This window comes from Poecilia reticulata, chromosome 9 (genome assembly GCF_904066995.2).
Source record: "Poecilia reticulata chromosome 9, P_reticulata-male-v2, whole genome shotgun sequence".
NCBI lineage: Eukaryota > Metazoa > Chordata > Actinopteri > Cyprinodontiformes > Poeciliidae > Poecilia > Poecilia reticulata.
Window position 1 is genome coordinate 18,649,936 of NC_088838.1, and position 27,867 is coordinate 18,677,802.

The window sequence follows — 27,867 nt, forward strand, 5'->3', positions numbered from 1 at the left end:
GATTCATGAAACCCTTCAGAAAAACCACACTGACTTTGTAAAATGCATTCAGAAAATTTGAACACAATTATTTTCATTTGAAGAACCTACACCAGTGGTGTCTGACCCTCATAGACGTGCCACCAATATAGCCTGAATGCTAAGTAAGTTTACTTGATTGTTAATAGCGTTTTTAAAAATTATTAGCTGAGTAGGTTGGGAAGCCAGTTCACGTTACAGTCTTGCTTTACCTCTTTCTGTTATAATGTGTCATAACACTATGAAAATAATATCTTTACTCAAAGTTATCACACCATTAAAATCTCAAACCAACACATTCCCAACATCATCACACAGTATTCTCTCTCTGATACAGGTGTTCATCTCCATGCATTCAAAATGCCGCTACGTTGTTAGTATTGACGTAAAAACACCAAACAGTCAGGTTTGCAAAAGCCGCATGGTTGCTGCCTAAAGCAATAGTTTAAATGGATTTTCCAAAATGAGTCAATAAAACATGTCAATGTGATGTGGACTCAGGTCACTCCTGCATAGTGTGTTTGAATTATCTTAACTATGTTTTGTTCAATAGAGCTTGACATTGTAGTGACTAATTTGCAGTAAAGAGGATTTTTTTTTACACATAAAATACAAATAGCAGCACAAGGAAGAGCAAATGACTCTTCCTTGGAAATTAGTTGAAGATTAATGTAATATTTCTGATGAATTATTAGTGATATAATTGTAAATTGCATGATTTATTGCTGAAGATGAAACTAAGCATTGATGGAACCAAGTGAGGTGGTGCAGGCCGTACTGTAAGTACAGAAAAAGTAAGACTGACTGTATCTGTACACGGCACAGTGAAGGACTCGCTCTACAGAGCACAGGGTGTAACGTGAGTCATAGTTCGCTGCAGACTACTGCTGAGGCTGCACAAGATATCTGAGACACCAAGAGGCAAAAAGACCCCTTGTCCTACTTTCTCTTTTACCCTCCCAGCTGCAGTCCAATTAAGTGTCACAGACAGTGTAATAAAGCACTTTTTTTTTGCTTTTGAAACATCTGATTATACAACATAAGCTATCTGAATGTAGCAGGAGAGGATCTTCACCTCAGATTAATACAAATGCAATTTAGATTTAAATGATTGGGTACATGGATCGCTCCTGTTTCTAGCAGAGCTATAAATAAAGACTGGGACATTTCCATTATATTTGTAGATGTTTTGTAGCTAAATGTGAAATATCTGCACCTTCATCATAAAGCTCCTGTAAAGCTTAACACAGTGGCCTTCTGTCTTTTATTAAGTTTGGAAATGATCATCTTCCTTTACAGGCCGTGCTTAAATAGTGTGATTTTCCCAAACATAATGTTTTGACTCCTGTGAATTCTCTCACACCCCAGTCGAAGGAGCAAATTTAAACTTCAGAAAAACATAAAACAAAGCTGAGATTCTCCAGTGGTCAAGTATATATCTGGGTTTAATTTTCTATATTCAGAGGGACTGAGCATCATTATTTAAAGAACGGATTGTCATACACTTGCATGCATACAGCCAGGCTGGAGAGAACAGGGAAGCCAGGAATACAATCCGCAGAGAAAGACTTGATTGTACGCCAAGGACAAGATTACGCTTCTAGATCTTCAGCTAATAGCGGTCAGCTGCTCTTTTCATGTTCTTTAATTGTCTATAAAATTGTTAAATCTATCTAAAAAGATGATTTAGAATGAATGAATAAAGTTTTTTTTTAAATGGTGTCTATAATATCCAATTTTAAATTTAGCTGGACTCTACTGATCACAGGCAGTTTTTTGAAATCATACCTGATCATGATTTCCATTATTAAAACTGGCTGCATTTTGATGCTAAGATAAATATGTCCAATGTGAAACTAAGAGTCCAGGAATAAAATTGAAAAACATATGTGTATGTATACATATGTAAACATATGCATATATTGTGCTTTCTGCCATAATTGTTGCAAGTAATTAAAAACAGCTTTTATAAATTTAGGAAAATAACAAATTTTGAAATTTGTACTACCACTTACTTCATGTTCTCTCTGTTCTTCCGTGTACAGTGACCAGTGCTTGTGTTTAGTGTGTTTTTCCTAAATAAAATAGATCATTGAAGGATCTATTACTGCCATTACCTTTGTGTACTTCCTTTTATTATATCCCATAGAAAGTACTCTTGACTAACTGCATTCACTACCAAGTAAATTACTCTAATGTTATCAACTGGATTTCATTGATTAGATAACTTTTTAACCGAAAACACTGAATTAATTTGACTGTTTATCATTATAATTTGACGGAGTATGTCTGTATGTAGCTGATATGAACCTAACTCGGCTTGTACTGTAAAGAATTATTATGACATGAATCATGTCAGAAGTGCATTAACTTCTTTGTAATGCACATGAACAGAATTTCTTGTCATCATTTTGTGCTTTAGACATAAACAGGATCGACTGAGCGTAATTGAATGAACCCTAGTGTGTGGGCTCCATAAAGAAGTTGTTTTACACACAATGTTAGAACATTTTAAGGATTCCTCCCTTTTTTGTGTCAGTAGATGAAACATTTGGGAACTAGATTAACATGATTTACAACTTCTGACGCAAATACTTGGAGCAAACTTGTCTTGAAGATAAAATATCAGCTTTGTATTCGAAAGCTGTTTATAGCGTTAGTTTGGAAAGCATAAAAATTTTCTTTATGTCTGCATCTGACACCCGATGTGTTCGGATTTTAGCTCTACCAAACCGTTGCTTGTCACTAAAGTAGATACTAATGATTAGTGGGGGGAAAATACAAAAATTAATAAACGGGGAGGCGTTGTCTGAGCTCCTGACTGAAACGTAAAAGTAAAGTATCAGAAGTGAAGGTTAGAAAAAAAACAACATGTAAAGAAAAGTGACTCTTTTTGCCTGTTCACACATGGGCACACGTGTACAAACAGCAGTAGTTTCTAAATTAAAGCACATAAAAACACTCACACAGATACACCCGCACAGACTGATTTGATAGCTCACATTTAACAAAATACACACAGAGAAAAGAGGACTAACTGACAAATAGCATCAAAGAGATGAAAACAATTTACATTAAACTCAACGCACACAAAGCAATAATAACACTCATACAAGAACAAAGCAGACACAAGTCAAAGTTGACAAAAAGGGACTGCAGCCTTTTTACCCCCCCTCCCCCCTTATGACTGATTATTGAGGAGGAACAAGACAGGCTGCAGAGTCATTCTCAGTAGTTTATAGCATGCCATGCAAAGAAACGTCTTTTGGTCGAGCTGCTTCAATGCTGTGATCTCAGACAAGTTAGTGGTAGTGCTGCCCATCCTCCCAGTGCATCCATGCAAAAACAGAGGGAGATGAGCAATGAACGTCTGGTGCACATGCAGTCATGCAGGAGGGTAAGGGAGAAAGGGCAGGGAAAAGAGGGGAAAGGACAGAGTGGGGGAAAAGAGAAAGGGAGCAGGAGAGAAAGAGGAGTATAAACAAGAGTGATGAACACAGACAGAAACAGTGTGACAAGAGCGGAAGAGAGAAAGAAAGAGGATCACCTCCCCCTCCCAGTGGGTGCTGAAAAAACAGTTTGTGTGAGGGATATTTATCACAGAGGGGACACTTATAAAGGTGGGGCTTTCGAGAGGTAAAATAAGGGGAAAGTAAATGCACCAGTCGCAAAAAAAGAGAGAGAAAAAAAAGCTTAAGATGTGGGTCAGAGGTCAACATGAGGTCGGCATGAGGTCAGAGTTTGGAGAGAAGTGAGGAGGAGGAAGAGTAGGGCGGCTAGGCTGCAGATGACATGTCCAGAGAAACACAGAAAGGACAAGATTCACAGGGAATGAAAACACGGCTCCCAAAAAGACATTCAGTGCACCAACATTAACCCTGGACAGACTCAAACTACTGAACATGCAACCACAGGCAGAAAGAATTTAGAGACAGAAAAAAAAGCCTACAGAATATGTTTTAGATGTGAAAAAGATCTGCAAAGACGCTTTGATTGAACAGAGGAAAATTCTTTATGGCTTATTTGAAATGCAGCTCTTTTTATAAGCATTGCTGATTGGAGATAATTTGTGGCACTGGTGTAGTTTGAGATGACTGATATGATTCTTACAATGCTTAAATAAATATGGGGCAGTCATTGTGTTTCATAAAGTCCGCTGTATTATACGACTGGAACTTTTCCACAATTTGTCATATGATCACCACAAACTGAAATGTATTTCATCGAGATCTTTTGCGTTTGACCAGCACAATGTGGTCATTGTTGTGAAGTGGAAGGAAAATAACCCATGATTCAATGTGTGTCTCTGTATTCAGCCTCATTTGCTCTGATACCCCTAAATAAAATTCAGCACAACCTAAATAAAATTCAGCACAACTAATTGCTGTTAAAATTCATCTTATTAGATCCATATGTGTGAAATTTAGCCTCAGCATAAATCCCTGTCCAGGTGTTTGTTAGAGAGCGTTATAGAACAAACAGCATCATGTGGACCGAAGCAGGCGGGTCCGGGTGAAAACTGTGGAAATGTTTATGTTAAATGGTAAATATAGTTCAGTAATAAGACAATATGCCAAGCTTTGAAAATCTTACAGAACAGAGGTCAAGCAATTATATCCATAAGTGTGGAGAACCGGTTAACAGGACAGCTATTAGAAATGATGTTATTTATGGATGGCACAAAGTTGCTGTTGACAGTAATTTATAACTTTACCACAACCAACATAGGGGACACAGCAAGTATGTGCAGGAACATATTTTTGTTGAATGAAAAAGAAATGTAGCCATTTGACTTAACATTAAAATCTCGGTGTGGCAGAAAATCGTTACTGTTGCTCTAACACAGGGGTGGGCAATCCTGGTCGTGGAGGGCCGGTGTCCTGCAACTCTTAGATGTCTCCCTGGTCCAACACACTTGAATCCAATAGCTGAATCCCCTCCTCAGTGCAGTCAGGTTCTCCAGAGTCCTGCTAACGACCTCATTATTTCACTCAGGTGTGTTGAAGTAGAGATACATCGAAAGTTGCAGGAGACCGGCCCTCGAAGCCTGGAGTTGCCCACCTCTGCTCTAACATAACCAAAAATGCAATAATGTTCTTGGTTGCAATATGTCAAAGTGCAAAAAAGTTCAAGAATAATGACTCTGACATCAAGGTGTTTTTTACTTATCTTCAAACTGTACATGTCTTTTGTTAAATCCTCTAGAGCTCAATAAAAAAATAAGGCTGCCTTTATTACCTCATTTCAGTACGTTAAAAGATGCTAACAAGTCATAGTTTAGAAGTATCTGTAATACTATTTTCTTCAACTCTTTCACCATCATGGTCACATTGGGTTGCATAGTTACATCGCTGATTATTGCTCCATTTTTCATATGCAGGACAGGCTGCCTCATTGTCTGCACTCTGGGACAAAGAGGAGCTCACAGCAGCCCAGATGTGAAAATGAAATAATCAGACAAAGGGTATGCATGAATGAAGAAAACCATGAGGAAAAGGAGAACATGTATGAGAAGGTGTTACTAAAGCAATTGTCACGTTAAATTAAAGTTCATTTAACACAAATCTGATTGTTTGGATGACAATCAGATTGTCATCCATCTAATAAATTTATTTTGAAGATATATTCTTAACTTTTTCATAGCATTTTAAACCAAATGTTACCCTCCAGTGGTCTTAAGAGACAGGATCATTTAGACCCCCAAAATTTTGATTGTGTGACCAGAGCGGCTGGGCTGCATTGTGTGCTTCTACGAGATTTTTTTTTTTTTTGTGGTTCTGGAAATTGACAGTCTGACGGGACAACCCCCTGCTGTCTGACCATGACATTTCCACACTCCTCCTGCGACAAGGTTAAATAGAAGAGGAGGATAATTTTTTAAAGCCTTTGTTAAACAATAAGCTGAAAATCTAACACTTTACTAAAATTAAAGAAGAAAAATCATGCAATACTAATGCATCAACATCTCCCTATAGTAAATTAAAACTAGTCAAGGACAATGAGATAATAAGAAAAGGCAGAAGAAAAAAATATGTATTTGTAAATTACAGGAAACATTTTCAACTTGAATGGAAACGGAGCTCTCCTGCCTTTAATCTTACTCATCTTATTTGGATGTTTGAGACATATTTCAAATCTAAAGAAAGATTAAGGGAGAACAGAAATTGCCATTTTGATATGACAACCCCATCAGTAATACACCAGGATTCCAGAAACCTTCTCAAAACCAGAAGAAAATACCTAGTTTAGTCTAAATGACTAAGTTACCTCCTCGGTATTCAGTCAAGTTCTCCAGAGTCCTACTAATGACCTGATTATTTTACTCAGGTGTGTTGAAGCAGACACATCTTAAATTTGCAGGATAACGGTCCAGACTAGGCAAGAGTACGACCCTAAACTCAGCCAATCAGAAATCCTCCTCTGCAAGAATTGCATAATGATACATGGAATGTCTTGGAATATCAGAAAAAAATATCAGGTAGAAAGGATTAACTTAATATTTTGAGAAAGATGCTGTATATCAAGAAGAAAAGTTGAACGTGTCTAAATGCTGAAATTCAGAAAGCTCAAGAAAGCAGAAAGTATTTGTCGTTGAATGGGTTTATGCCATAAGTGTTACGCATTTCGATCAAAAGCTCCAGAACTTGTATTAACTCCATTTTTATTAGCAGAATGAAGATACTTTATCTGTAAGATAAATAAGTAGATCACAGCTCCATCAAAAAACATTTTGCAATAATGTCAGTAACCTATAAGCATCCACTATTTAATCTTCATTCCAACAATGAGCCATAGAGCTTAAAATTGACAAGTGAAGGGCTTAGAGAGGTGTAGGAGTGTCCTGAGTCCCACTGCGTTTAGCTGAGGTAAAATTCAGAGAAAGGTCACGTTTGTGGGAGTGTCCCCCACAGTGGGAAACAAAAAGACACAAGAAGAACAGAGAGGATTCTAAAGGAATCAAATACCACTTGTACTTCAAGGGTTTTTTGGGTAAAAAGGAAGAACAGATGTACTGAAAAGTACATAAATGCTTTTAAAAGTATTAACAAAATATAGGATTTTGTTAAAGACAATAAACCAAGAGTTTTCTGTCTATTTTTACAGAATTTCAATGTGTTATACATATTTCGCTTCTTGTCCCGCACACATACAATATATTCCAGTCTATTTGTGGATTTTTATGTGAAACTTTACTCTAAATTCTTTCTGGAAAATCTGCATAATCTGAAATTTTTCTGTACCTGAGATGCTGTTGGCTGATGTTTGCAAAGCAGCCAATCCCCTCAGATACATTCATTTTCCTTGGCATCAATTGCCCTCACCCACAAGGGACACTGTGGATGTTAGCTTCCAGTTCTGTGTAAGCACCAAGATAAGTTTTCACACAATATATGTGATTTTTGAATGATTGAAATAGGGAGTTAAACGCGTATTTAGAGGTGGTCTCAAGTAGTCACGTTTAGCTGTTTGCAGCCGGTTGTTGTTGCGAATTTTGGGTGTTTGTTAGGAAAATAGAGAAGTCAACAAAACTCTCAAACTTTCAGCACCACTGAATGAATATTAGAGGAGCAGCTCTGGGTCAGGGCATACGGTGCAGTAGGACCGGGCTGCACTGTTGAACGTTGGCAGAAAACTTACCATTGGTCATACCAGGGGAAAGATGGTCTCTGTCGTTGTGTCGCCGTCTGTTCAGATCACGGGAGCCTTGTCTCGTAGGCTGGGGCGGGTGACCCTCCAACATGTTGATGATGTCCATACGGTCAATGTTCTTCAGGGCGGTGTATAAACTCTCCACTGCATGGAAAACACACAAAGCCACACTAAAGAAGGCGAGGCACACAAGTTTTCTTAATGGTGCACGAAGAAAGGAAAGAAATACTGTATCTGTCCCCATCACCTAATTAAGGATGGAAAATGAAACAAAAATCTGGAAAAAAGAAAAACCTACATAAACTTAATATCAATCGTACATCGGCAAAACATAACTCAAAGTCTCGAGCTCCAGCAAGGACTGAGGTTTGGAGATTGACCAGGTCACTGTGCCGAACTCTTCCTTAGCCAGTCCTTTGTTGACATTCAGTTTTGATATGAGTTATTGACACACTAACCATCCTTGACTCATCTTAACTGTTAATGAGCAAAAAAAAAAAATTATTTGTCCAAGATTCAAGTTTTTTTTAAGACAGTGGTTCCTGCTGACTTAATATCTTCAACAATCTGTCTCTCTGCTGGTTTACATTATATTTAAAATCGCCCAAATTCTGACTTTATTGCCAGTTACATTAAGTTATCAATTGCTAAAACATGCAAATCAATTTTTATCTTCAATGTTATGTGTTTTGTCTGAACTTTTGGTCTTTGTTTTAACTGCCAACTCTAAAAATAAATTACTGTGAAAATTAAACACTCGCCATATAATGGCATTCTGTGGAAGCACCAAGGGTTCGTCAGGCAGATACTGAGAGGCAGCAATGCAGCATGTGGTTGCATTGCTGTCTCATATCTCGTTGACTCACTTTTGGCCCTTTTGCCTTCACGAGTTGCCCACAAGTTGAGCAGCGCGGAGCTCTGTTCGAGGAGGGAGTTTGGATTCTCAACTCGAATCCTGTTGATGTCATCTACACTCAGCTGCAGCTCACGTGCTAACTCTGTTCAGAAAAAGAGAAAACATAAACGGTGATTTCTGAATCGTGTTTGAGGCCAGTGTCCCACTGGTACATGGAGACCCTAAAGAGGAAGAACGATCTCTCTGTGTGACAATCAGAGAGGGAAACAACACAGAAGTTTGTATAGTTTGATACCAGGTTGTACAGCTGTGCCAGCCATGCTTGTTAGACATTAGATAAACACAGATGGTAAATGTAAAAAGCAGCTTCAGCATACTCTCAGTGTTTACTCACCAGCCCAGCTCAGACCCAACTGCTCTGCGATCACTGCCATCTTCAGCTCCGTTCTTTCCATTGCACTCATTGATGCTGCAGAAAACAGGACCAGAAACACACAGTCACATAAAACCACCGTACTGGGTCTTGTTTTTAATGTCACCAAGATATCAAACAAGTAGATGTAATAATTAATCCAGTAGTCTCTTACCCATAGCGGGTTCATTTAGGGCGCTGTATCTTTCTCTCAAAGCCAACGGGGTCAGAGTTCGCCTCCTATCTTCACTACCAATAATCTAAGTGGTAAGTAAAAACTATTAAAGCCAAAACTCAGGAAAACTATTGTCATTAAGCTCAAAATTACTCACACCCCTTCCAAGTGTAGATTTCAATCTTTTAGTAATCTTTTGTGTGACAGAAAGCAATAATTTACTCAATCTTTAATATGATAGAAAATCTGTGCAGAGTGTTAAAAGTTAAAGTGATGACCCTCAAAGGCTTGGAGCTCATCACCAAAACAAATAATCAAAATACAAGTGGAAAACAGGGAGAAAGGTTTCACTCCTGTAACGCATGTAAAGATTTTTATGTGATTATTTTGAAGGATATAAACATGCTTAGATACGCTATTTTAAAAAAATATATATAAATAAGAATACCTATTCTCATACGAGATTCCAGATTCTTATTAACTTTGGGGAAGCATCTGTTTCATTTCTTACAAGAAACAATCTTTTTTATTGGTTGAAAAATACTTTTAAATCTAAATTTGCCCGGGGTATTGGTAATTTTGGACTTAAGTGTAGATTGTATCTTGTGTTTTATCCACTAAATTATCACCTTTATACAAGGAGGCATAGTGATGTTAAGGTTGCAGAGTACTTGTTGGCTGTCCTCATATTTAGTGGACTTCCGTAGGAAAGATAAAAATCCAGTAGGCTCTTTACTGCTGTCTCGCACCTGCACAGACAAAGGGTATCAGCAGAGAAACACTAGAGATGATGTAGTTACAGTGGGTAGCAAAGCATAGTTGATTCTTGTGTTGACTGTTTGGCTGCTAAAGGTTTATTTGAACCATTCTTTTTTCTGTGGTGGGGGTGTTTACACATAATTTGGTGTAAAACTGATTTTATATGAAGGTTTTCAATGGCTGCAACTTTACTGATGTGAATAGTGCATGCAAGTAAGATATTGGAGCTTACATTTGGGTGCGTTCACACTGCAGCCTGAAGTGACCCAATTCCGTTTTTTTTTTTGCTTTTTTTTGACGTAATGCGACCTGTATCCGATCTTTTCATGGCAGTGTGAACAGCACAGGTCGGATTATTTTTCGAATGTGACCCGTATCCGATTCAAATGCGACCTAACGTTCAGGTCGCCTTCATTGGAACTGAACATCACTGATTCTCAACAAATCTCACTATTCTGTGTCCTGATACGCGCAAGCGGGAAGAAAAACAACAACCATGACGGACAATATGAGGATTAAGTTGTTAATATGCTACTCCGGCCGGGCAACAACTTCAAATATGTAAGCTAAGCTCCACCGTTAGCCTCCATGTTTACTTCCGCAAACACTGAGCACTTCTTCTTTTCATGGCAGTTGGCAGAACACTGAGAAAACTGACGCTATTGCGCCCTCTAGTGCGCATGCGGAACACTTTCAGGTCATTTACCCGTTCACACTGCAAAACGCATACAGGTCGCATTTACTGGCAGTGTGAACGGCCCCGGGAAAAAATCGGAATTAGACTGCAGTGTGAACGCACCCTAGAATATTGTAAAAGTATTCATGCCCCTTCTTGAACTTCATATATTTTGTCATATCGCTACCACAACTTAAATCCCCTAACTGTCTCCAGGGACAACGGCGTCCATGGAGAGCAACCAACATTTGTCCTATCAGCTCAATCTTCTACCTAAGATGTGGGTCATAGCAGTTCTTCCATAATCACCAAAGCCCTCTTGACTTTCTCTTTGTTGTTGTGCTATAATTGCCATTTCCACTTTTGGACGTTGGACATTGCCGTGTGAGACGTTAGAAGTTGGTGACATTTTTGTCATTTTACCCAGCTTTAAACTTTTCTATAGGTTTATCCTTGACCTGTATGGACTTCTTGGTCTTCATGATGCTGTTTGTGAAATTAAACAGAGGTGGAGACTGTTTACTAATGAGGTGACTTCTGGATGCACTTGAATGCACAAAATTTTACTTGAGGAAAAAGAAACACACATTCTCTGTTGCTTAATAACCCAATAAAAGAAGAGGTTTGTGGTTGTAACATGACAGGATGTTTCAGAGATATGAATATTTTTGCAATGCATAACGTAATTGTGACCTGACCTCCAGTTTATGACCCTGTAATTTGATTTTTCAACTCATCTTTAAAAAAATAGCTTAAGTGCATCATTAAAAACCTGCAATCAATATGATAATGATGGCCATGATGAGTGGACGCGACCTTGCTACTGGCACAATGAAACTGCAGAAAATCAAATGACACCTTGACAGAGACTGGAAGTCTGTTGTCCCTGAAAGCCTGGAAACTAAAGCAGCGAGGCTGCTGCGTGGCCTTCCTCACTGGCACCAGATTTCCTGAACACTCCAGGTGAAGTGGCATTCCCTCCATCACCTGCAACACATGCGCCATGATTAATTATGTGTTTCTTAACCATGTCGACAAGGAATGAGTCCCAGGTGTCTGACTTGTCCTTCCTGACACTTAACTGACCTCTATGTCTCGACTGCGGGCGACTTCGGTAAAGTTCTCGTGCTGCTCCAGAGTTTTATCCATCTTATCGTCTGTCATGCAGTAGCATCGCAGACGGCCCTCGCGCAGCTCGTTCATCTTTGCAAACACTACAAACTTGACCATGTAGGGTACAGCTGAAAGCTCTTTATAGAGCAGGTTGGCAAAGGAGACGGCCTCAGCTGTCCGAGGACAGTCTGCCAGCCAGAACCTGTCAGCGAACAATGACAAAGGATCACAATGTTGAACGCAAATCCAATAAGAAAAGTGGCTTCCAGGTGTTTTATTTTCAACAGTATCATACTCTTCTGTTTGTATTTGATAAAGTATCCAGCTGAACGTACCGTGCAGAAACATTAGTGGTAAAGCTGGCGCAGTCACTAGCGTAGAGGAGCTTGGTGGTGCCAGTAATATCTTCCCATTGGGCCGGGGCTGTTCCACCTGGCAGTCACACAGCGTGGGGAAACGGGAAACTCAGTGATCAGAGGTAGGAGGAGGGATGTCTAATGATAATCAACATCTTTTACGCCAGTAACCATGTTGAATGAAAGTTTTCCTTTTTATTATAGCAATCTGGTCCCATGAACACAGACACCTCACAGTTTAGGCATGCAGTACCTATAACAGAGCAGAGCAGACGCAGACTGGTGGTGTCGCCTTCGCCTGAGTCCCGGGGACTCTCCCTCCAGGACGGAGGCAGGGGTATGCGCAGGCCAATGGGGCGATGAAACTTGCGCCGCCGAGGCTCCACAGTGACTACAGGGCTAAAGTTTGCCTGGTTACCCAGCAGTTTTGCAACCAGCTCATCTGGAACTGGCTGGGCCTGAGGTGGTAAACGACAGGGGCGGGGAGACGCACCAGGGCCACAGGTTGGAAAACGTGTGAGAAAATAGTGATTATATGAAATGAATTAAATCAAAAAGGGATCACAGAAGAGGAAGCTCATGGATGGATGACCAAAAAAATCAGGGATGATGAAACAGGAGAGAACAATGAAGATGCACTAATTAAAAATAGCTTATTTTTTCAGGGAAAAATAAAAGTGACACAAACTGGATGTATGCGTATAAAAGTGTTTTTTATTGTAACAGTGGGTGTTAACAGGAAGCTTTTACAATCATTAATACAAAAACGATATCAGCAATTAAGGCAACTTGGTTTCTCAGACCTAAGTTCTCTACAATAGTATCTTAGTTAAATAAATGGAGACTAAAAATATTGAAATGATTCAAATTGTTTTTTTTTAATAAAAAAAAGATAATTTCACAATCTCTTTTGTTTGTATCCTGTTACATTCAGTATCTTAAGTATGAGGTTACAAAATGACCATAATGTCTGTAAGGCATATTTATCTTTACGTAGAGTGAAATGTGTTGAAATATGTTGATCCAAAACACACAGTAGTCAGTTTATTTTATTTTTACTTGTTGTTTTGGTCTTTTCAAGTTTCTGCCAGATGGTAAAAAGCTACTAAGGAATAAAAATATTTAATTTAATAATCAAACCTGTTTTAGGCTTTAGAAAAAATAAAAAAATCATACTGTCCTTATATATTGTCAAATAAACAGCAACATATGTCACAATAAGCTTTTTCACCATTATTTATATAATTAGTTTTTCAGGTCATAGTTTCGGAGAAAGCACTCAGTTACTGCTAAAGACTAAATCTGTCAATTATGTTAATTTGAAATAGATTGTAAAGCCACTTTCAAATAATTTTGAGTCCATCAAATCAAAACTTATTTGCAGAGGAGAACATCACTTATCCTCCATTACAGTGCACTTTGAAGAATACTTAACTTGTATCTATGCAATAAAATAAATGAAGATGTATCTCAGGGTTTTCTAGATGCATATTGTTAAAGGTTTAAAGACGATTAAACAAAATAGAAGAAATGTTAAAAGATCCTTAAACTCGGCTGGCAGTAAAGCTTAAACTTATATATCTTAATCTGAGTTTCTGAAACAAACTACGCAAAGAACAAAACAGAAATAGAAAGATTTTGCCATGATGATTTTTGAAAACCAATATCAGCACAAACAGAACGTATTGACTGTCAAACAAGTTGGCAGAGGGTGATGAAACGGACTCGGGTTGCCTCCACAAGAATTGTTCATTTGAAAAGGAACTCTGTAGCCAAAATATCAAGAGAGTCAAAGCTTGGATTAAACTGTGTCATGCAGCATAACTAGGAGGTAAACACAGCAATGAATCTACAAGGGAATGGGTGGAAAAGAAAAGAAGAAAATGCCGCAATGTAATTTTTAACACCTGAAGCCCAAATGGATGAACAGTTCACACCAGTACTGTCAGATAAGTCAGATCCCAATGAAACAATTCAGGAAGGTCAGGATAAAGCAATAATTATTATTGTTATTGGCCTAATGTGTAAAACCTTAGAAGCATAATTAATTTTTTCAACTACAACTCTAGATACATTTTCAAAATGAAAACAAAAAAATATCCTGTCAATGATAACTGCACTAAAATAGGATTAAGATTTACAGCTAAATGTTTAACAAGATCTAATTCCAAACTTTAAATTTAATCTTAGATTTATATAATTTAATTCTGTCGATTTACCTTAGAAATCATATCCAGAACAAACAAACAATGAGGGCAAAGTAAAAGTGAAGGCCTCAATAGAGAAAACAATTGGATTTTGCTATTGTCTGAAGTGCTTTTAGAAAAAAAATATTTTCTTCTGTTGTGTTTAATTGATATCAAAAGTTTGGCTATTAAGAAAACTGTTGAGCAAGAAAACTGGGTTAAAAACCTTTTTGTGCAGCAAAACACTTCTTTTCTTTTAGGATGAAAACATTCAAGCACATTTAAAACTGAAAAATACATTCAAAGTCTTTCCAGTCAACAAAAAAAGCGAACAGATATAAATCCTTAGGCATTTCCAATGAATGTGTTAAATATTTGATATACAGAGTTTGTAGGTGACATAAATACATTAGTAATAGAATAAAATAAAGAAAATAAAATCTCAACACTAAAAAGGCAGTCCAGGGTTGCAATAAAGGTGACAGGTGCATGCAAAATGATAAATGAAAAAAAAAGACAAAAAAGGTCCTCTAGGATTCTTAAAAGCAACATAACAAGCTTAGCACATGTGACATGACTTCATGATGAATCAAAGTAAATTCAGCATGCTTTTTTTCAGGGATTAACGACTCCGTTTCTCCTCTCCTCTCCTTCCTCCTCATCATCCCATCTCACCTGCAGTCCGAGGCGGACTCTTTTTGTGACTGCCGTCTCTGGGAACGTGGCCTGCACCATCGGCACTAGTTTACTGGTAAGTGAACCTCCCTCTGGACCAATCAGGTCACTCTCTTGTTGGACTCTTGACACAACAGCGAAGTAAAGAGGGAAGTCAGTAGAGATGATGCGGCGGATTCGCTTCTTGCTGAGTTCCTCTTGACTTTCTAGTTCTGTGGTGAAGAAGCAAGGGTTTTGTTTCTGAAAACGTAAAACCAACTGGAGAGTATCTGGTTCTCAGTTTAAAATGAACCGTGATGGACTTCAACTCACCCTCATCCATCCCATTCAGGATGGTTTCCAGCACCTCGTCACCGTAGCGGTTGCGGTGCTCCTTCCAGACGGATCCGTTCTCGCTCCTGAGCACAACAAGCTCTCGGTCTCCACGACCCAGAGCAGCAAAGTGGGGAATTTCCACAATCACCGGTCTGCCATGCAAACGGAAGTGGATCAGAATCTATAGACATAAAGCGACTAAACACATAAAAGAACTGAGGCACATGGTGCCATTTCATAACAAAATCAAGTAACTATGTTCCCTTCAGTTGTTATATACCAAACATGGCTTAAAAGAAATTTGACATTGCGATTTAATATGAGCTTTGAAATTGGGTCTCTGTCTCTTAAAGAAGCTCCTGCTCATTCCAGCACACAGACGTAAAGTTCAAACATGTTGATTTTACAAAATACCCCCCCTTTCAAGAGAATAGCAGAACTGTGGTCGGCTCACCCCAGAAACTGCATCCCAGCTGGACCCAGGGAAATGATCCTGCTGGCCAGCCCCTCTCCCTCCACCAGAGGAGGGGGGCTGGTCAGCTTCTGCGGCTTCACCAGGCGGCAGGTAATGCGAGTGGGTGCCGCACACGTCCGTGGAGGTATGATGACACGCAGACCATTATGCCTGCTGCCTCGCATTGAACCGCCTCGAGCATCCACCATAAAGCTGACCAGGAATCTGTTGCAAGGAAGAAAAAAAAAAAACAATGACAGGATGAAAAAGCAGAAGAACAGAAGTCAGGGGATAAAATGTGTCGGCTTCTGCTGTGGCTGTCCTGACCCTGTGTGGATGGGACTGGCGACAGGGCTGACATTGTCAGACGTCTCAGTTGCTGGACTACTGGGAATCAGTGAGTCCTCGTCGTACTCTTTGGGCAGTGGAAGTGGTGTGTGTTGCTAAATAATACAGAAAACAGAAATCGTTCGTAAATATCTGCTTTGTATAATGCCATACAAAACCAAATGTGTAGCTTTCCTACATCATTCCTAGCAGAAATCATTGACGAAGTGACGTAAATGAATGCATCTGTAACCAACTTCAGTGTTAAATTTACTATGGATGACGACCATTCAGTCACATGCAAGAAATAAGAATGAGGTCTGATTAACCTTACTTGTCAGAAGCACGTTTGTGTGTATTTGAACATTTGTATGTTTGTACCTTTTCAAAGTAACAAGCTTTCAGGAACTATTAAACATAGTTTTCATCAAAAATCTTTTTGAAGAGAGAGAATAACTCCATTTATATAAAACTTGTCAACTTTTAAAATTTGAATACCTTCTGATGTTCTAAATTAAAATGAAGACAATAAAAAGCACTACTACCAAACTGCATGTCCTCGTTAAGGACGCCTTAGAAATAAAGCGAGTCACAGTCAGAAAACTTCAGATTTGACCACATGACTGCAAAAAAAAAATCCCTGAAACTCTGATGTGATATTTTCAGTTTGCTGCATTTCTGACTCTGGCCTTTGCAGTACCTGATCCATTTCATGTTCTGGCAGATTTACATTCTCCGGGGAAACACGGGGAATCCTGGGAATGGCCGGTGAGTAATTCCTGTTGTGAGAAAGGAAGAAAAAAGAAGTGAGACTAAAAACACTTCTTCACATCTCTGCTCCTCCCAAGCAATCGTCCCGGGGTTTATTTATGTCTGTGGAGCACCCCTTATTCCCCATCCGGCTATTGGCTCATGACTACTGGCTTTGGCTCGCTACCCTGCTCCCCCTCCCAGCCCCCCTTACGCTGTGCCCAGCCCTCTCTCGTACTCCAGTGATTTCTTGGGGGAGAGGAAATCGTCATCATGGTCTTTCATGTCATCCATCTTCATGTACCTGGCCCCTTCTGTCCCCAAGAGCTCCTCTCCTTCAGAGAACAACATGCCAAAGAGAGCGAACAGATCGTGGTCAGGTTGGTGACACAGCACAGGAGAAAGAGAGAAAGAAAACAAGACTGTTAACGAGCTGTTAGAGGGGTTAGACAGCATGACACCCAAAATGATGGCTGTGATATTTAGAGATTAGACTGATGACAGGAGACACTAATGACCGTGTTTGTTTTCACACCGAACTTGTGTCGCTGCTTCCACAGAAGAAAACAACAAATAGATGAGGTTATGAGCAACACTACAAATCACAGTTTTGATCTCAGCTTGCTGAGACATTTAAAGCAAAAAACTCCTGGATATGATGACAAAATCACAGAGGACGGCTCAAAAATGAGTTTTAGACACACAAAGGACTTCTTGAAATGCAACTGAAAAATCTTAAAACAAAAATGTTGTGCCATATGTAAACTATAGATGCTGATTTACCTCATTGGGATTTTAGTAATCCACAGCACAAAGAGCATCTCTGAGTACAACACATGAATCTGAATAACATCTTGTGAGGCGATTTGGGGTTTAGTTATTTACCCCAGAACAGAGGAGAAAAACAGCAATGGATAACCAGCAGCAAAAGAAAAAGTAAGCTTCCGTGTCGGATTTTTACATGAGCGCGTGTCTGCACTGTCCGCAGCATCACGAGTCAGCTCAAGTCCTCTACGTCCTCTGCTAAAATTTGATCGTATGCTAGAAAGCAGGCGCTTCGTAATATATGCTGCTATCACTCTACCATTCTGGATTTGTATCTTTAAGACTGCAAAAGAGCTACTTTCTATATTTAGAGACGATCTGCTCATTGAACTATCAGGGGACTAAAAATATAAAATTATAATATGCCGAGACATTACTGTCAACAGCATTGTAAAATCAAACTACCATGCATGATTTTTAGCCACTACATGGAAACATAAATACAATCTTAACTGTGAATAGACCAAAAACAGATCCCTTCTAAACTGATATACATGATGTCTTTTTCATTAAAAAAAATGAAAATAATAATAAAGTAACGGCATCGATTTGACGCTGTGCTTCTGCACACCTGATCATGTTCAGTGAATAGTGCCTCAGTTTTGATCTCTCTCTATGTCCATCTCCAAATAGGACAATCAAACCAAGTCCAACAAGGGATGTCTTGATCCCAGCTCAGGTGTCAGGTCCTGATCAAGGCACTTTTAAATCGTCCGATGTTTCGTCTGCGTAAACTCACCGTCCTACTTGTTGTTGGTCCTTTGTCATGTATGTCAGCTTCAAGCATTGGCTTCCAGTGAGCTACCCAGCCACTGTTTGTATGGCAGAGTTTGATTTCTACTCTATTTTTGTCTGTGCGATTTGCAAAACTGTATTTATAGGCTGCGCTTGTGTAACATTGCTTTGTTGATCTAAATAATCCGGGTATTCCCTAACACTGTAAAGCTGTTGTCACACCATTCTCTCACATTTTGCTGAACAACAAAGTGTTTTGACATCCTTTAACTGTGTTATGCAAGTATTGTTGTTCACAGTGTTTTACTGCACCAGAGGAGAGTTAAATCAGTGGAGATAGAGTTTCTGCTCAGCGTAGCATGAATTAAATTAATTTTATTATGGGTCTTTGTTGTGATATTTGAGTAGCACCTGCATTACTTCAGTGGTGGCGGTGTGTATGTGCAGTAAATGTGGATTCTTAGAGTTGTGCTACTTAATTTTCTGACTGAAAGAATCTGTGTAGACTTGCTATGTTCAGTAAACATTGTTCTGTGTGTAGGAGAGATAATAAACTTGTACATAACATTTAATTATTGCAAAGGAAAGTTGACAAAGCAGAAGAACAACTTCTTTTCTCACATTATCGACTGGAAATGCTTTGAAATATGTTATGAATTATCAACAGGTTTTATCAAAACAAAGGGAAAACATGCTAATGTTAGCCTAGCATTTCAGCATAACTATACTCCTCTTGAATATAGTAGACAAATTATTAATGGTATTGCCAATCAGTCTTTTGTGTGTTTCCATTCGTATTGTGAGAGTTTATCTTTGCTGATGAACTCCAGATCTGTGAGGTTGGAGGGCTTCCTTTCCATCACCCTAATCTTTAGCTAAGATTTTTCTTCAGATTGAAGTCTATACTCTGACTGGGCCTCTCCAAAACATCTATGTTGCTTCCAGTCAGAAGAAAGATTTGTCGGTAAAAGAGTACTTAGCATAAATATGTATGTCTGTTAAAGGTCGACACAGGTTTGGCCAAGCTTTTATCTTTTTTGGTTAATCCTTTTACTTAAAACAGTTGTGTGTATTGAGAAAACATTGATTAAAGCATGAATGGAAAATATTTTGTTGACCAGAGTTCAGAAAATGTCTATGAACAATGATTTGTCTGCGTGATCATTTCTCAAGATAAAACTTCTCAGTGCCTCATTGGCTGCTAAATATGGCAACCAAGATTACAACATCCTTCATCTGTTTTCTTTATACATTTTTAGACTCAACAGCTTGTTTGATCAGAAGAACACACAAAACAGTCAAAATAGTAAAACATACAGAAACCAACATTGTACAACACACACGGCAAAGCACTGCTCCCAAAACAGACAACACCAATCCACTAGGAATGGTTACATGTCACAGAGCAGGTATCTGTGACGTTTACAAAACAATGGACGGGCAAAAAAGTTACACCTGGAGAGTTAGAGAATGAGGGTGTTATTGAAGGGGCGTAAAGAGATCACAGACATGGGTGCCATGGGTGCATGCCAATGAGAAACCAGAGCTACCACAATGAGCACCACTACAGACAGACTGAGAGAGAAAGGAAGGGGAACAAAGATGACGAGAGCTTGAAATGGAGCCACACAGAACTTTACGAAACACTCTGAATGCTGCAAAAAAAAAAAAAGAAGTAGACGTTCATACCTAACGTTAGCTGTGCAATTCCTAAAAAGAGCAAAGGGCAAAAAGAGTTGGAAAAAAAATGATATTCTTATATTTCAAACACCCTGAGCTCCCGCTGTTTTAAGGTGATGTTTTAATGTTGTACCTTCATCCTCAGACACATCTAATATCTCATCCACAGTTTCCGGAAAACTCATGCGATGTTTCTCTGTTGTCGTCTGCAGAGCAGAGAAAGAAACCAGAGTCAGATATGACAGCAATACAGGAAAAAGCTCTGTGTTTCTGCACAACTGTAACACTGGAAAAACATTGACACTTCTAAACTCCACACCATAGAAACAGTCTCCTCAGTGACGAGCTTCAGGACATCGATAACAGAGATGTATCCCAGCCTTTTCGCAATGGCCAGCGCTGACATGCCATGCTGTATAAAAAAAAAGAAAGAAGATTGCATCAGAGAAGAAAAAATAATTAGCAGGAGGAAAACAGTTTGCACTCAAACTCACAGTAGTGATCTCATTGGGTTGGGCACCATGTTTAAGCAATAAAGTCACAATGTCTGTGTGTCCTTGCTGCGCTGCCTGATGCAGAGGAGTGTAGCCAAGCTGCAAGGGAGACAAAAGGTTCAATAAAGTATACAATGCATATTTATCTCTTTTTAATGCAGGTCTAACATCTAATAAGATGGGTGTGACTAAGAAACAACTATGCAGCCCCTTTCAGCACTCTGTAGTTTAGTTCTAAGATCCAACCCTGAATTGGTTGTTGGAGGTTTTTCAGGTGTCGATGGTGTAAAAACTCACCCTTGTTTTGCTGTTAACATTGGCCTGCTGCTGCAAGAGGAACTTCACCATCTTGATGTTACCGTAATGACACGCTACATGCAGAGGGGTGTAGCCCATCTGTCAAGAGGAAAAAAACCCATTGAAAACTCTGTATGATGTAATCACTCTGAGGAATTCACTAAATCCAGAGTGTAGTTGAATGATCAGAGTCTCATTCCTGTTAGAGGTTGGGACTGTATGTCTGCTGTAAGCTAACGGAGCCACGTGGTCACAGCTTGCATGACACAGTTTAAACACAAATCAGTCTATATTTGTGTGTGCATGGCTTACTAAAATGTATTTTAGACAGCGAGCATTTTATTCCACCTTCAGCAAAATAGGATGTTTCAGCTTTTTACCTGCATGTCAATGGTGCTTCATTGCTCAGTAGACAGCTGACAGTGTTGGGCAGAGCTCTTGTCTTGAAAGTTTAAAAGGCAGGAAACCAACTTTATCTGCCTTTTTATTTTCCACACAAGTTAACTCAGATGTTCCAATTTTACTAAAGAAATGTAATATTTTTCATATAAATGATTAAAAGTGTCTCCAAATTGTGGTTGTTCAAACACATCCCAAAGCAAAGACACTTATTTATAGCCCTTACATCATAGATTTACTATTCTCTAAGGTCCAAGAAGGATTTGTCTCTCTGGGAAAGTTTTGCTTAGTATTAGCGAGAGCAAATATTGGTTCTTTGGACTCTAAGAGCTGCTGACCCCTGTTGTAAGAAACAGAAATGAAGGAGTCTCACCCGTGTGGCAGCGTAGACCGAAGCTCCCTGCTTCACTAGGATATCAGCAATGCCTACATGTCCCTCCTGTGCCACCAGGTGCAACGGTGTTAATCCACTCTGAATTCAAGAATAAAAATACAAATTCATCAAATTAAAGCGTCAACAACAAAATCCCAACCTTTCAGTTGGACGCGCTATCCGTCTCCTCTTACCTTGTTGCCCAGGTTGACGTTGGCCTGTTTGGAGATGAGCAGGGAAACCATGTCAGGCCTTCCCTCCTGCGAGGCGAGGTGGAGCGGAGTGACGCCCTGCAGTGACTCAGCGTTGGCTGAAGCTCCGTACTGCAGCAGGCTGTTGGCCACCTCCACCTGGTTCTGCTTGGATGCAATGTGGAGGGCAGTGTAGCCATTCTGGACAGCAGAAAGGAGGCGTTTTTTTTTTTTAAGGAATATGTGTAGATTATAATCATTTTATGGCTTAAGACCCATTTTGTGTTACCCTGGCAGCGCTATGTGGTGACCCTCCTTTGCTGACAAGCAAGTTAACAACATCCAGGTTGTTGTGATGTACAGCAACATGCAGCGGGGTCAGACCATTCTGTTAAAACAAGATCAGGGATTTACCGAAGGAAACGTTTTATTCATCCAGGTTCCTGGAAGTTTTTGGTTCCCCTCACCTTTCCAGCAGCGTTAGGGTTGGCTCCTCGCTCAAGCAGCAGCTCTGCCACGTCCACTTTCCCGTACTTGGAGGCTACATGCAGTGGAGTGAAGCCTTTCTACAAAAGCACAAAAAGGTGAGCGGACACAGCATTAGATTAAGTTCATAATCCCAGCTAAGACTGGCTATATAACAAAACGTCACCAGAATATTTTCTTTTACTTTGGTCATTTTGGTCTGTTGGGCCTCCATGTCCAGCAGGATGCGTACAGTTTGAACGTGACCTTCCCGGGCAGCGATGTGCAGAGGCGTGTGTCCAGCTGTAGTAGTGGAGTTGGGGTTAGCTTTGTGGTCAAGCAGAAGCTTCACCAGCTCTTTGTGACCCATCCGAGCAGCACAGTGCAGAGGCGTTTGATCGTCCTGTTGAGGGAGAGGCAAGCAATCAGGAAGAATAGCATGTTTACTGAAAACCTTTATATATTCCACTATAAACGATCTGACTTTGTGTAATTGAACAAAAAGTGGTAGGCGAGGTTAGAATAATAATAAGATCTGCTTCAGTGTATTGGTTCTGATAAACCAAATTCAAAATGAGTCAGTCTTTGTACGTATTGTTTGTTTTAATCCACCTTTGCCTTGGCATCCACTGGAGCTGAGTTCTCCAGTAAAAACTCTGCCACTTCAAAGTGACCAGCCCGAGATGCCATATGGAGCGGAGTCTCCACTTTCTGTTTGCAGAAACAAAACAAAAAAACATGTTAGATTCAACACCAGCATTTCAAACATGAGAGCCGGCTCTTTAAGCTGGTTGTAAAATAACTTTAAGCTACACACCACGTTTGAGGCGCTGGGAGAAGCTCCCTTCTGGAGGAGGATCTTCACAATATTGAGATGACCCATAAAGGATGCAACATGTAAGGGGGTAAGGCCTGACTGTTTTAAAACAGAATCAGAGCAAAAGAGCATTTGAATACAAACTTATGGAAACATTTAAACACTTTGAGATAAATAATCTTGAACTCTTACTTCAGTCACAGCTTCTAGTGATGCTGACTGTTTGAGCAGGAGGTCCATCACACGCATGTGGTTCTTTTTGCAGGCGATGTGCAGAGGAGTGAAGCCATTCTGTAACAACAACAACAACAGTTACTTATTATTATTGGACAGCAGCTTTGCTCCTGCAGAGACAGAAACGTTTGGACTGTACGGTAAAAGCAACTCAAGCTCAGCGAGAGGAGTGTCTGTAAACATCAGTTTAAAATTTGTGGATTTATTCCTTGAACGTGAATTATCCATTGTAGCAAATGAAAATGATTTGTGCCATTGTCCCAATCAAAGGTCAACTTCCCTTTTGTTTTTGTTTTTTTTACAACTGCCCTGTGTTTACCTCCAGCAATCGTCCCGGACAACTCTGGTCAAATTCCAGAGTTCCATAAAAGAACGGCATCACCACAGCATTGTGCTGTGGGCCTCCATAGAGATAGAGAGTCATAACGGTTCCTACACACTCTCCCACCTGAGCTTTGAATCTCCACAGCTCCTCCAGTGTCACCATAAAGTATTCTGACTGCTTCTCTAATTGTTGCTCTCTTTTCCCGGTCAGCTTAGCAGTACGACATGTCCGCCTCATGCTGTTCAATCTCTATTGTCCTCCGACAAACCTCTAAGGCCTTCACAGAACATCTGGATTTATTCAGAGATTAAATTACACACAGGTGGGCTCTATTTACCGTAGAGGTTAAAGTCTGAAGCCGAATGTTTTGTTAGTATTTTATTCAGATCAGAGTAAACAAGTGGCACACTTTCCAGATTTTTCTTTCCAGTTTCGTTTGCATCTGATCTGATCTATGATACAAATCTCAAAGCGAGAAAATTTCAAAGGTTGTGAATATTTTTTAAAATGCACTGGTACAGTTCATCACTTCAATGGAATTTAAAATAATGATATATCTCTAACCAGAGCCCTCGAGTTGGGTTTCGCTCCTTTGTCCAGCAGTACTTTGGCCATGCGGTGGTGCCCGCAGTGTGCTGCCACATGCAGCGGAGTGAGGTGGTCCAGTGTTATATCATCAATCTCTGCGTTGTATTGCAGGAGCTGCTTGACGCAGTCCATGTGGTCCCCTTGTGCTGCCATGTGGATTGGTGACAGGCCATTCTGAAAAAAAAAAAACAGCAAAAAAACAGGTTTACTTATTTATTCAAATGTGAAAATAAGGCTTAACAATTGTTTCTTCTTACCTTTGTCTTCGCCTGGATTGGAGCCCCGTGGTCCAGCAGGATCTCTATTATTCTGACGTGGCCGTTTCTGGCAGCGCAATGCAAAGGAGTCAACTCATCCTGAAAACAGTGGATTGTTAATGATTTAGTCGGTGATCTGTGGAATTAGAATACGGGGGCTTAAAATCAGGCAGCTTTTGGTCTTACCTTGGTCTTGGCATCAATCTGGGCCCCCCGGTCCAGCAGAAGTCGGACCATGATCACATTCCCTCGTCTGGAAGCAATGTGCAGAGGGGTGATGCCGTTCTGCAGAAACACAGAGACGAGCTCAAACCAACACCGAGAGCAAAAATTAGAACAAATATAAGGATACCTTTCCTTGTATTTGGTGATTCTTACTTTTGGAGTGAAGTTTACATTTGCTCCTCGATTAAGCAGCAGTTGTGCCACGTTCAAGTTTTCATAATGTGCAGCAATGTGGAGGGGTGTGAATCCAGTCTGCAACATGCATTTCAACATTACCACTTCTGCATTTTATGGGAAGAAAAAACACACGGAAAGACAGCAAACACTGCTTTTGGCCTGGCCACAAACCTTGCTGAGGACGTCGGGGTTAGGGTCATTCTGCAAAAGCACCGCAGCTGTGCGTGTGTCGTCATTTCGTGCTGCAATATGCAGTGCAGGGAGCCGGACCTTTCCCTTGGTGCCGTAGTTGATGAGCAGAGCTACGACATTCTCATGCCCCTGCTGAAGAGCCACGGCGAGCGGCGTGAACCCATCCTGCAGCACAAGGGAGAGAGTCAGGAGGGGGCTGACTCATGAAGCCGAAAACGGACCGATTCAAGAAGAGAGGCTCGTGAAAACAAAGCAGAATGGAAAACACAGAGAGTGTGGATCAGCAAAGGGTGGAACCCTTTAAAAGCCGTCTCTCTTTCTCTCTCGGTTCTTTGGTACCTCTGTTGGAATGCTCTGATTGGCTCCATTCTCCAGGAGAAACTTCACAACCTCTAGATGGTTTTCTTGTGCTGCCATGTAGAGTGGAGTGAAACCTTTCTGTCTCAGAAAGACACACGAGACACACAGACATACACACACACGCACACATACAAGACCACACACAGCAAAGCCAAATCACAGATGCACAAACCAGGATGCACACAAAGAGGAAACACAAACACACAGAAATATCAGACAAACAGAGATGAATTTTAACAGATGGATTTGCAGTAGTTGCTACAGCGGCTAAATTCACATAGTGAGGACTGGGAAGCAGCCTCGGTGAATCATGGGACGTCTGTAGTGAGAGCAGCTCTCACCTGGGACTGAGCGTTGACATTGGCCCCATAGTTTACCAGCTCTGTGACCACCTGCTCCTGCCCTGCCAGAGCTGCAATGTGGAGGGCGGTGTTCCCTTTCTGCTCAAACACAAGCAAATACGGCATAATTACCTACAAGTGAGGTGCAGAGATCTGTATTTCTTTTGCAAAGCTTTGATATTTTTTTTGGAACAACACAAATTCATATTTAAACAAGACACTGTTAAACCATATGCAACTAAAGCAACAATTTCTAAACGTTCGACATGCAAGGTTTGAATAACTGAAAAGTTTTCTTCACATCTGATAAAGTCCTTCTGTCGTCCTTTTTTGTATTCTGCCAAAACACTAAAACGAAATGAATTTTGTTGAACATAAAGCTTGGTGAAGTCTTTGAAGGATCTCTATTGCTTTTGATGCACTCAGTCCCAGTCATGAACAGTTTTCTACTGAATTATTTTTGTTGTGACATAGCCATCTTGTTTTTTTTTTTTTTAGAGCAGTTGATCTGCAGATAAAATCTCTGTGCTACAACAAAATTAATCAGAAAAATAGAGCTGGAGTCGTCTGATTATTCAGGAAGCTCATGTAAGTAAATCACATACAGAATAGAATAGAATAGAATAGAATAGAATAGAATAGAATAGAATAGAATAGAATAGACATACAAGAAAAAAAGCAAAGAAAGGTGACGGTTGGTTGTTTGAGCTTGTGCCTGATTATGCATATTCCTTAATAGTTTAGATGGAAGTTGAATTACAGAGTGAAAATGAGCCAAATGCTTGTTGCAGTCTCTTATGATGACCCAGTAAGCACAAAAGAATTCAATGAGGACTGACTTAACCAGATCTTTTGCAAAGCCATGTGGGATAGGTCAGATTATTCCTGTACAGGTGAAGCACATCACATATGTTTCTTTCTGTGGGGGATTTTCTCTTTATTTAAAACATAAACGGTAGCGCAGACTACCTCGTGGGCACAATTCCAGCTGGTGCGTTTCTCCCTTTGCATGATACCTCACCTTTGTGGTGGTCTCCAGTGTGATTCCGTTGTGAAGCAACTCCAGCACCATTTTGACGTGGCCTTCTTTGGAGGCCAGATGCAGCCCGTTGAGCCCATTCTGAGAGAGAGAGAAGAGCAGACCTGATACTGGAGAGTCCTACACCAACCATGCACACACGTTGGGAACACAGAAGCACACGAGCGCCATGCCAGCTGAAACGAGTGGTTTGAAGTCACAGTAATGTCGTCACTCACCAAACACACCAAGCGTATTTACTGAACAGCATGCAATATGCCAGACTCGGAGAGGTTATCATCAAAAACGATGTCTACAGGAATGAAAATCAAGACGAGGACTTCTTTTCATTCGCTTAGTGGCGGTTATAGGAGGAGGGAAGAGAGGGGAGGGGATGGCAGGCCGCTGGCCTCATGGCTGGGAAGAATACGAGCCGTGTGGGATAGGTCTAACCTCACACAGCCTACCTTCAGCCGCACAGGACATGTGAGGTTGGACCTTTCCCACACCACTGATATTATTCCTCTGAGTGGGGAGACCACAGCACACCATCACTCTACTGGATACAGAGGAGAGAGAAGGAACAGAAAGTAAAGATGAAGGGTAAAAAAAAAAAAAAAAGCAGAAACAATAAACTGAGGTGAGCATGAGAACCAAGAGGAGAGAGTGTGGAGAAAACACGGTGAAGGAGTGAGGATGTGTGCTGGTGATAAGAGTAGGAGGCGTCTACTCAGACCAGAAAACAACCCCAATGTATAAACAAACTTCACAACGGAGGCGAAGTGATAATATGCTGTTTTTTTTTCAGAAATATCTTTGCATGAATGTAATTATTGATGCATATCAAACCAAAATCAGAAAACGTGATCCACATTTTACATTTTATCTGATTTTGACTTAGTTTTCTATAAATAAAAAACTTCAATTGCAATACTGTAAAACTATGAGAATTATCACTTCAACTCAGGTACAATTTACACCAAACAAAACAACAAGGTGGCTGATAAGAACACATTGTAAATAAAATATCACTCAAGAATATTCGAATCAAAAACAGTCTGTCATCGGACCGTTTTTTAAAAAAAATCTATCTGTAGTGTTAATCAATGAGCTCTCTACAAATCCCACACAGAATTGAGTCACTTTCCATTT

The 27,867-nt window shown here is 40.1% G+C and overlaps 1 protein-coding gene across 14 annotated transcripts in view; it reads right to left on the reverse strand.

Moving 5' to 3' along the window:
* Positions 1-27,867, reverse strand: part of ank1a (ankyrin 1, erythrocytic a) — a 100,998-nt gene that overhangs the window by 15,939 nt on the left and 57,192 nt on the right. For 8 of the 14 annotated variants that reach the window (XM_081610670.1, XM_081610669.1, XM_081610666.1 and 5 more), the window contains 36 exons: positions 26,719-26,817; positions 25,698-25,796; positions 25,336-25,434; positions 24,976-25,161; positions 24,781-24,879; positions 24,589-24,687; positions 24,403-24,501; positions 24,122-24,319; positions 23,191-23,289; positions 22,999-23,097; positions 22,794-22,892; positions 22,387-22,584; positions 22,184-22,282; positions 22,006-22,104; positions 21,720-21,917; positions 21,526-21,624; positions 20,754-20,852; positions 20,457-20,555; positions 20,282-20,374; positions 20,096-20,168; positions 19,972-19,992; positions 16,937-17,057; positions 16,673-16,751; positions 15,973-16,088; positions 15,646-15,870; positions 15,189-15,343; positions 14,877-15,088; positions 12,269-12,473; positions 11,995-12,091; positions 11,633-11,861; positions 11,405-11,533; positions 9,741-9,860; positions 9,112-9,196; positions 8,919-8,993; positions 8,535-8,666; positions 7,657-7,812 (listed from right to left, as the gene is read on the reverse strand). In XM_081610670.1, coding sequence (XP_081466796.1) covers positions 7,657-7,812; positions 8,535-8,666; positions 8,919-8,993; positions 9,112-9,196; positions 9,741-9,860; positions 11,405-11,533; positions 11,633-11,861; positions 11,995-12,091; positions 12,269-12,473; positions 14,877-15,088; positions 15,189-15,343; positions 15,646-15,870; positions 15,973-16,088; positions 16,673-16,751; positions 16,937-17,057; positions 19,972-19,992; positions 20,096-20,168; positions 20,282-20,374; positions 20,457-20,555; positions 20,754-20,852; positions 21,526-21,624; positions 21,720-21,917; positions 22,006-22,104; positions 22,184-22,282; positions 22,387-22,584; positions 22,794-22,892; positions 22,999-23,097; positions 23,191-23,289; positions 24,122-24,319; positions 24,403-24,501; positions 24,589-24,687; positions 24,781-24,879; positions 24,976-25,161; positions 25,336-25,434; positions 25,698-25,796; positions 26,719-26,817 — 4,489 coding nt within the window. Of the gene's footprint in view, positions 1-7,656; positions 7,813-8,534; positions 8,667-8,918; positions 8,994-9,111; positions 9,197-9,740; positions 9,861-11,404; positions 11,534-11,632; positions 11,862-11,994; positions 12,092-12,268; positions 12,474-14,876; positions 15,089-15,188; positions 15,344-15,645; positions 15,871-15,972; positions 16,089-16,672; positions 16,752-16,936; positions 17,058-19,971; positions 19,993-20,095; positions 20,169-20,281; positions 20,375-20,456; positions 20,556-20,753; positions 20,853-21,525; positions 21,625-21,719; positions 21,918-22,005; positions 22,105-22,183; positions 22,283-22,386; positions 22,585-22,793; positions 22,893-22,998; positions 23,098-23,190; positions 23,290-24,121; positions 24,320-24,402; positions 24,502-24,588; positions 24,688-24,780; positions 24,880-24,975; positions 25,162-25,335; positions 25,435-25,697; positions 25,797-26,718; positions 26,818-26,954; positions 27,186-27,867 lie in introns of those variants that run through there. The other 6 variants (XM_081610667.1, XM_081610671.1, XM_008418619.3 and 3 more) reach the window with 5 other exon arrangements.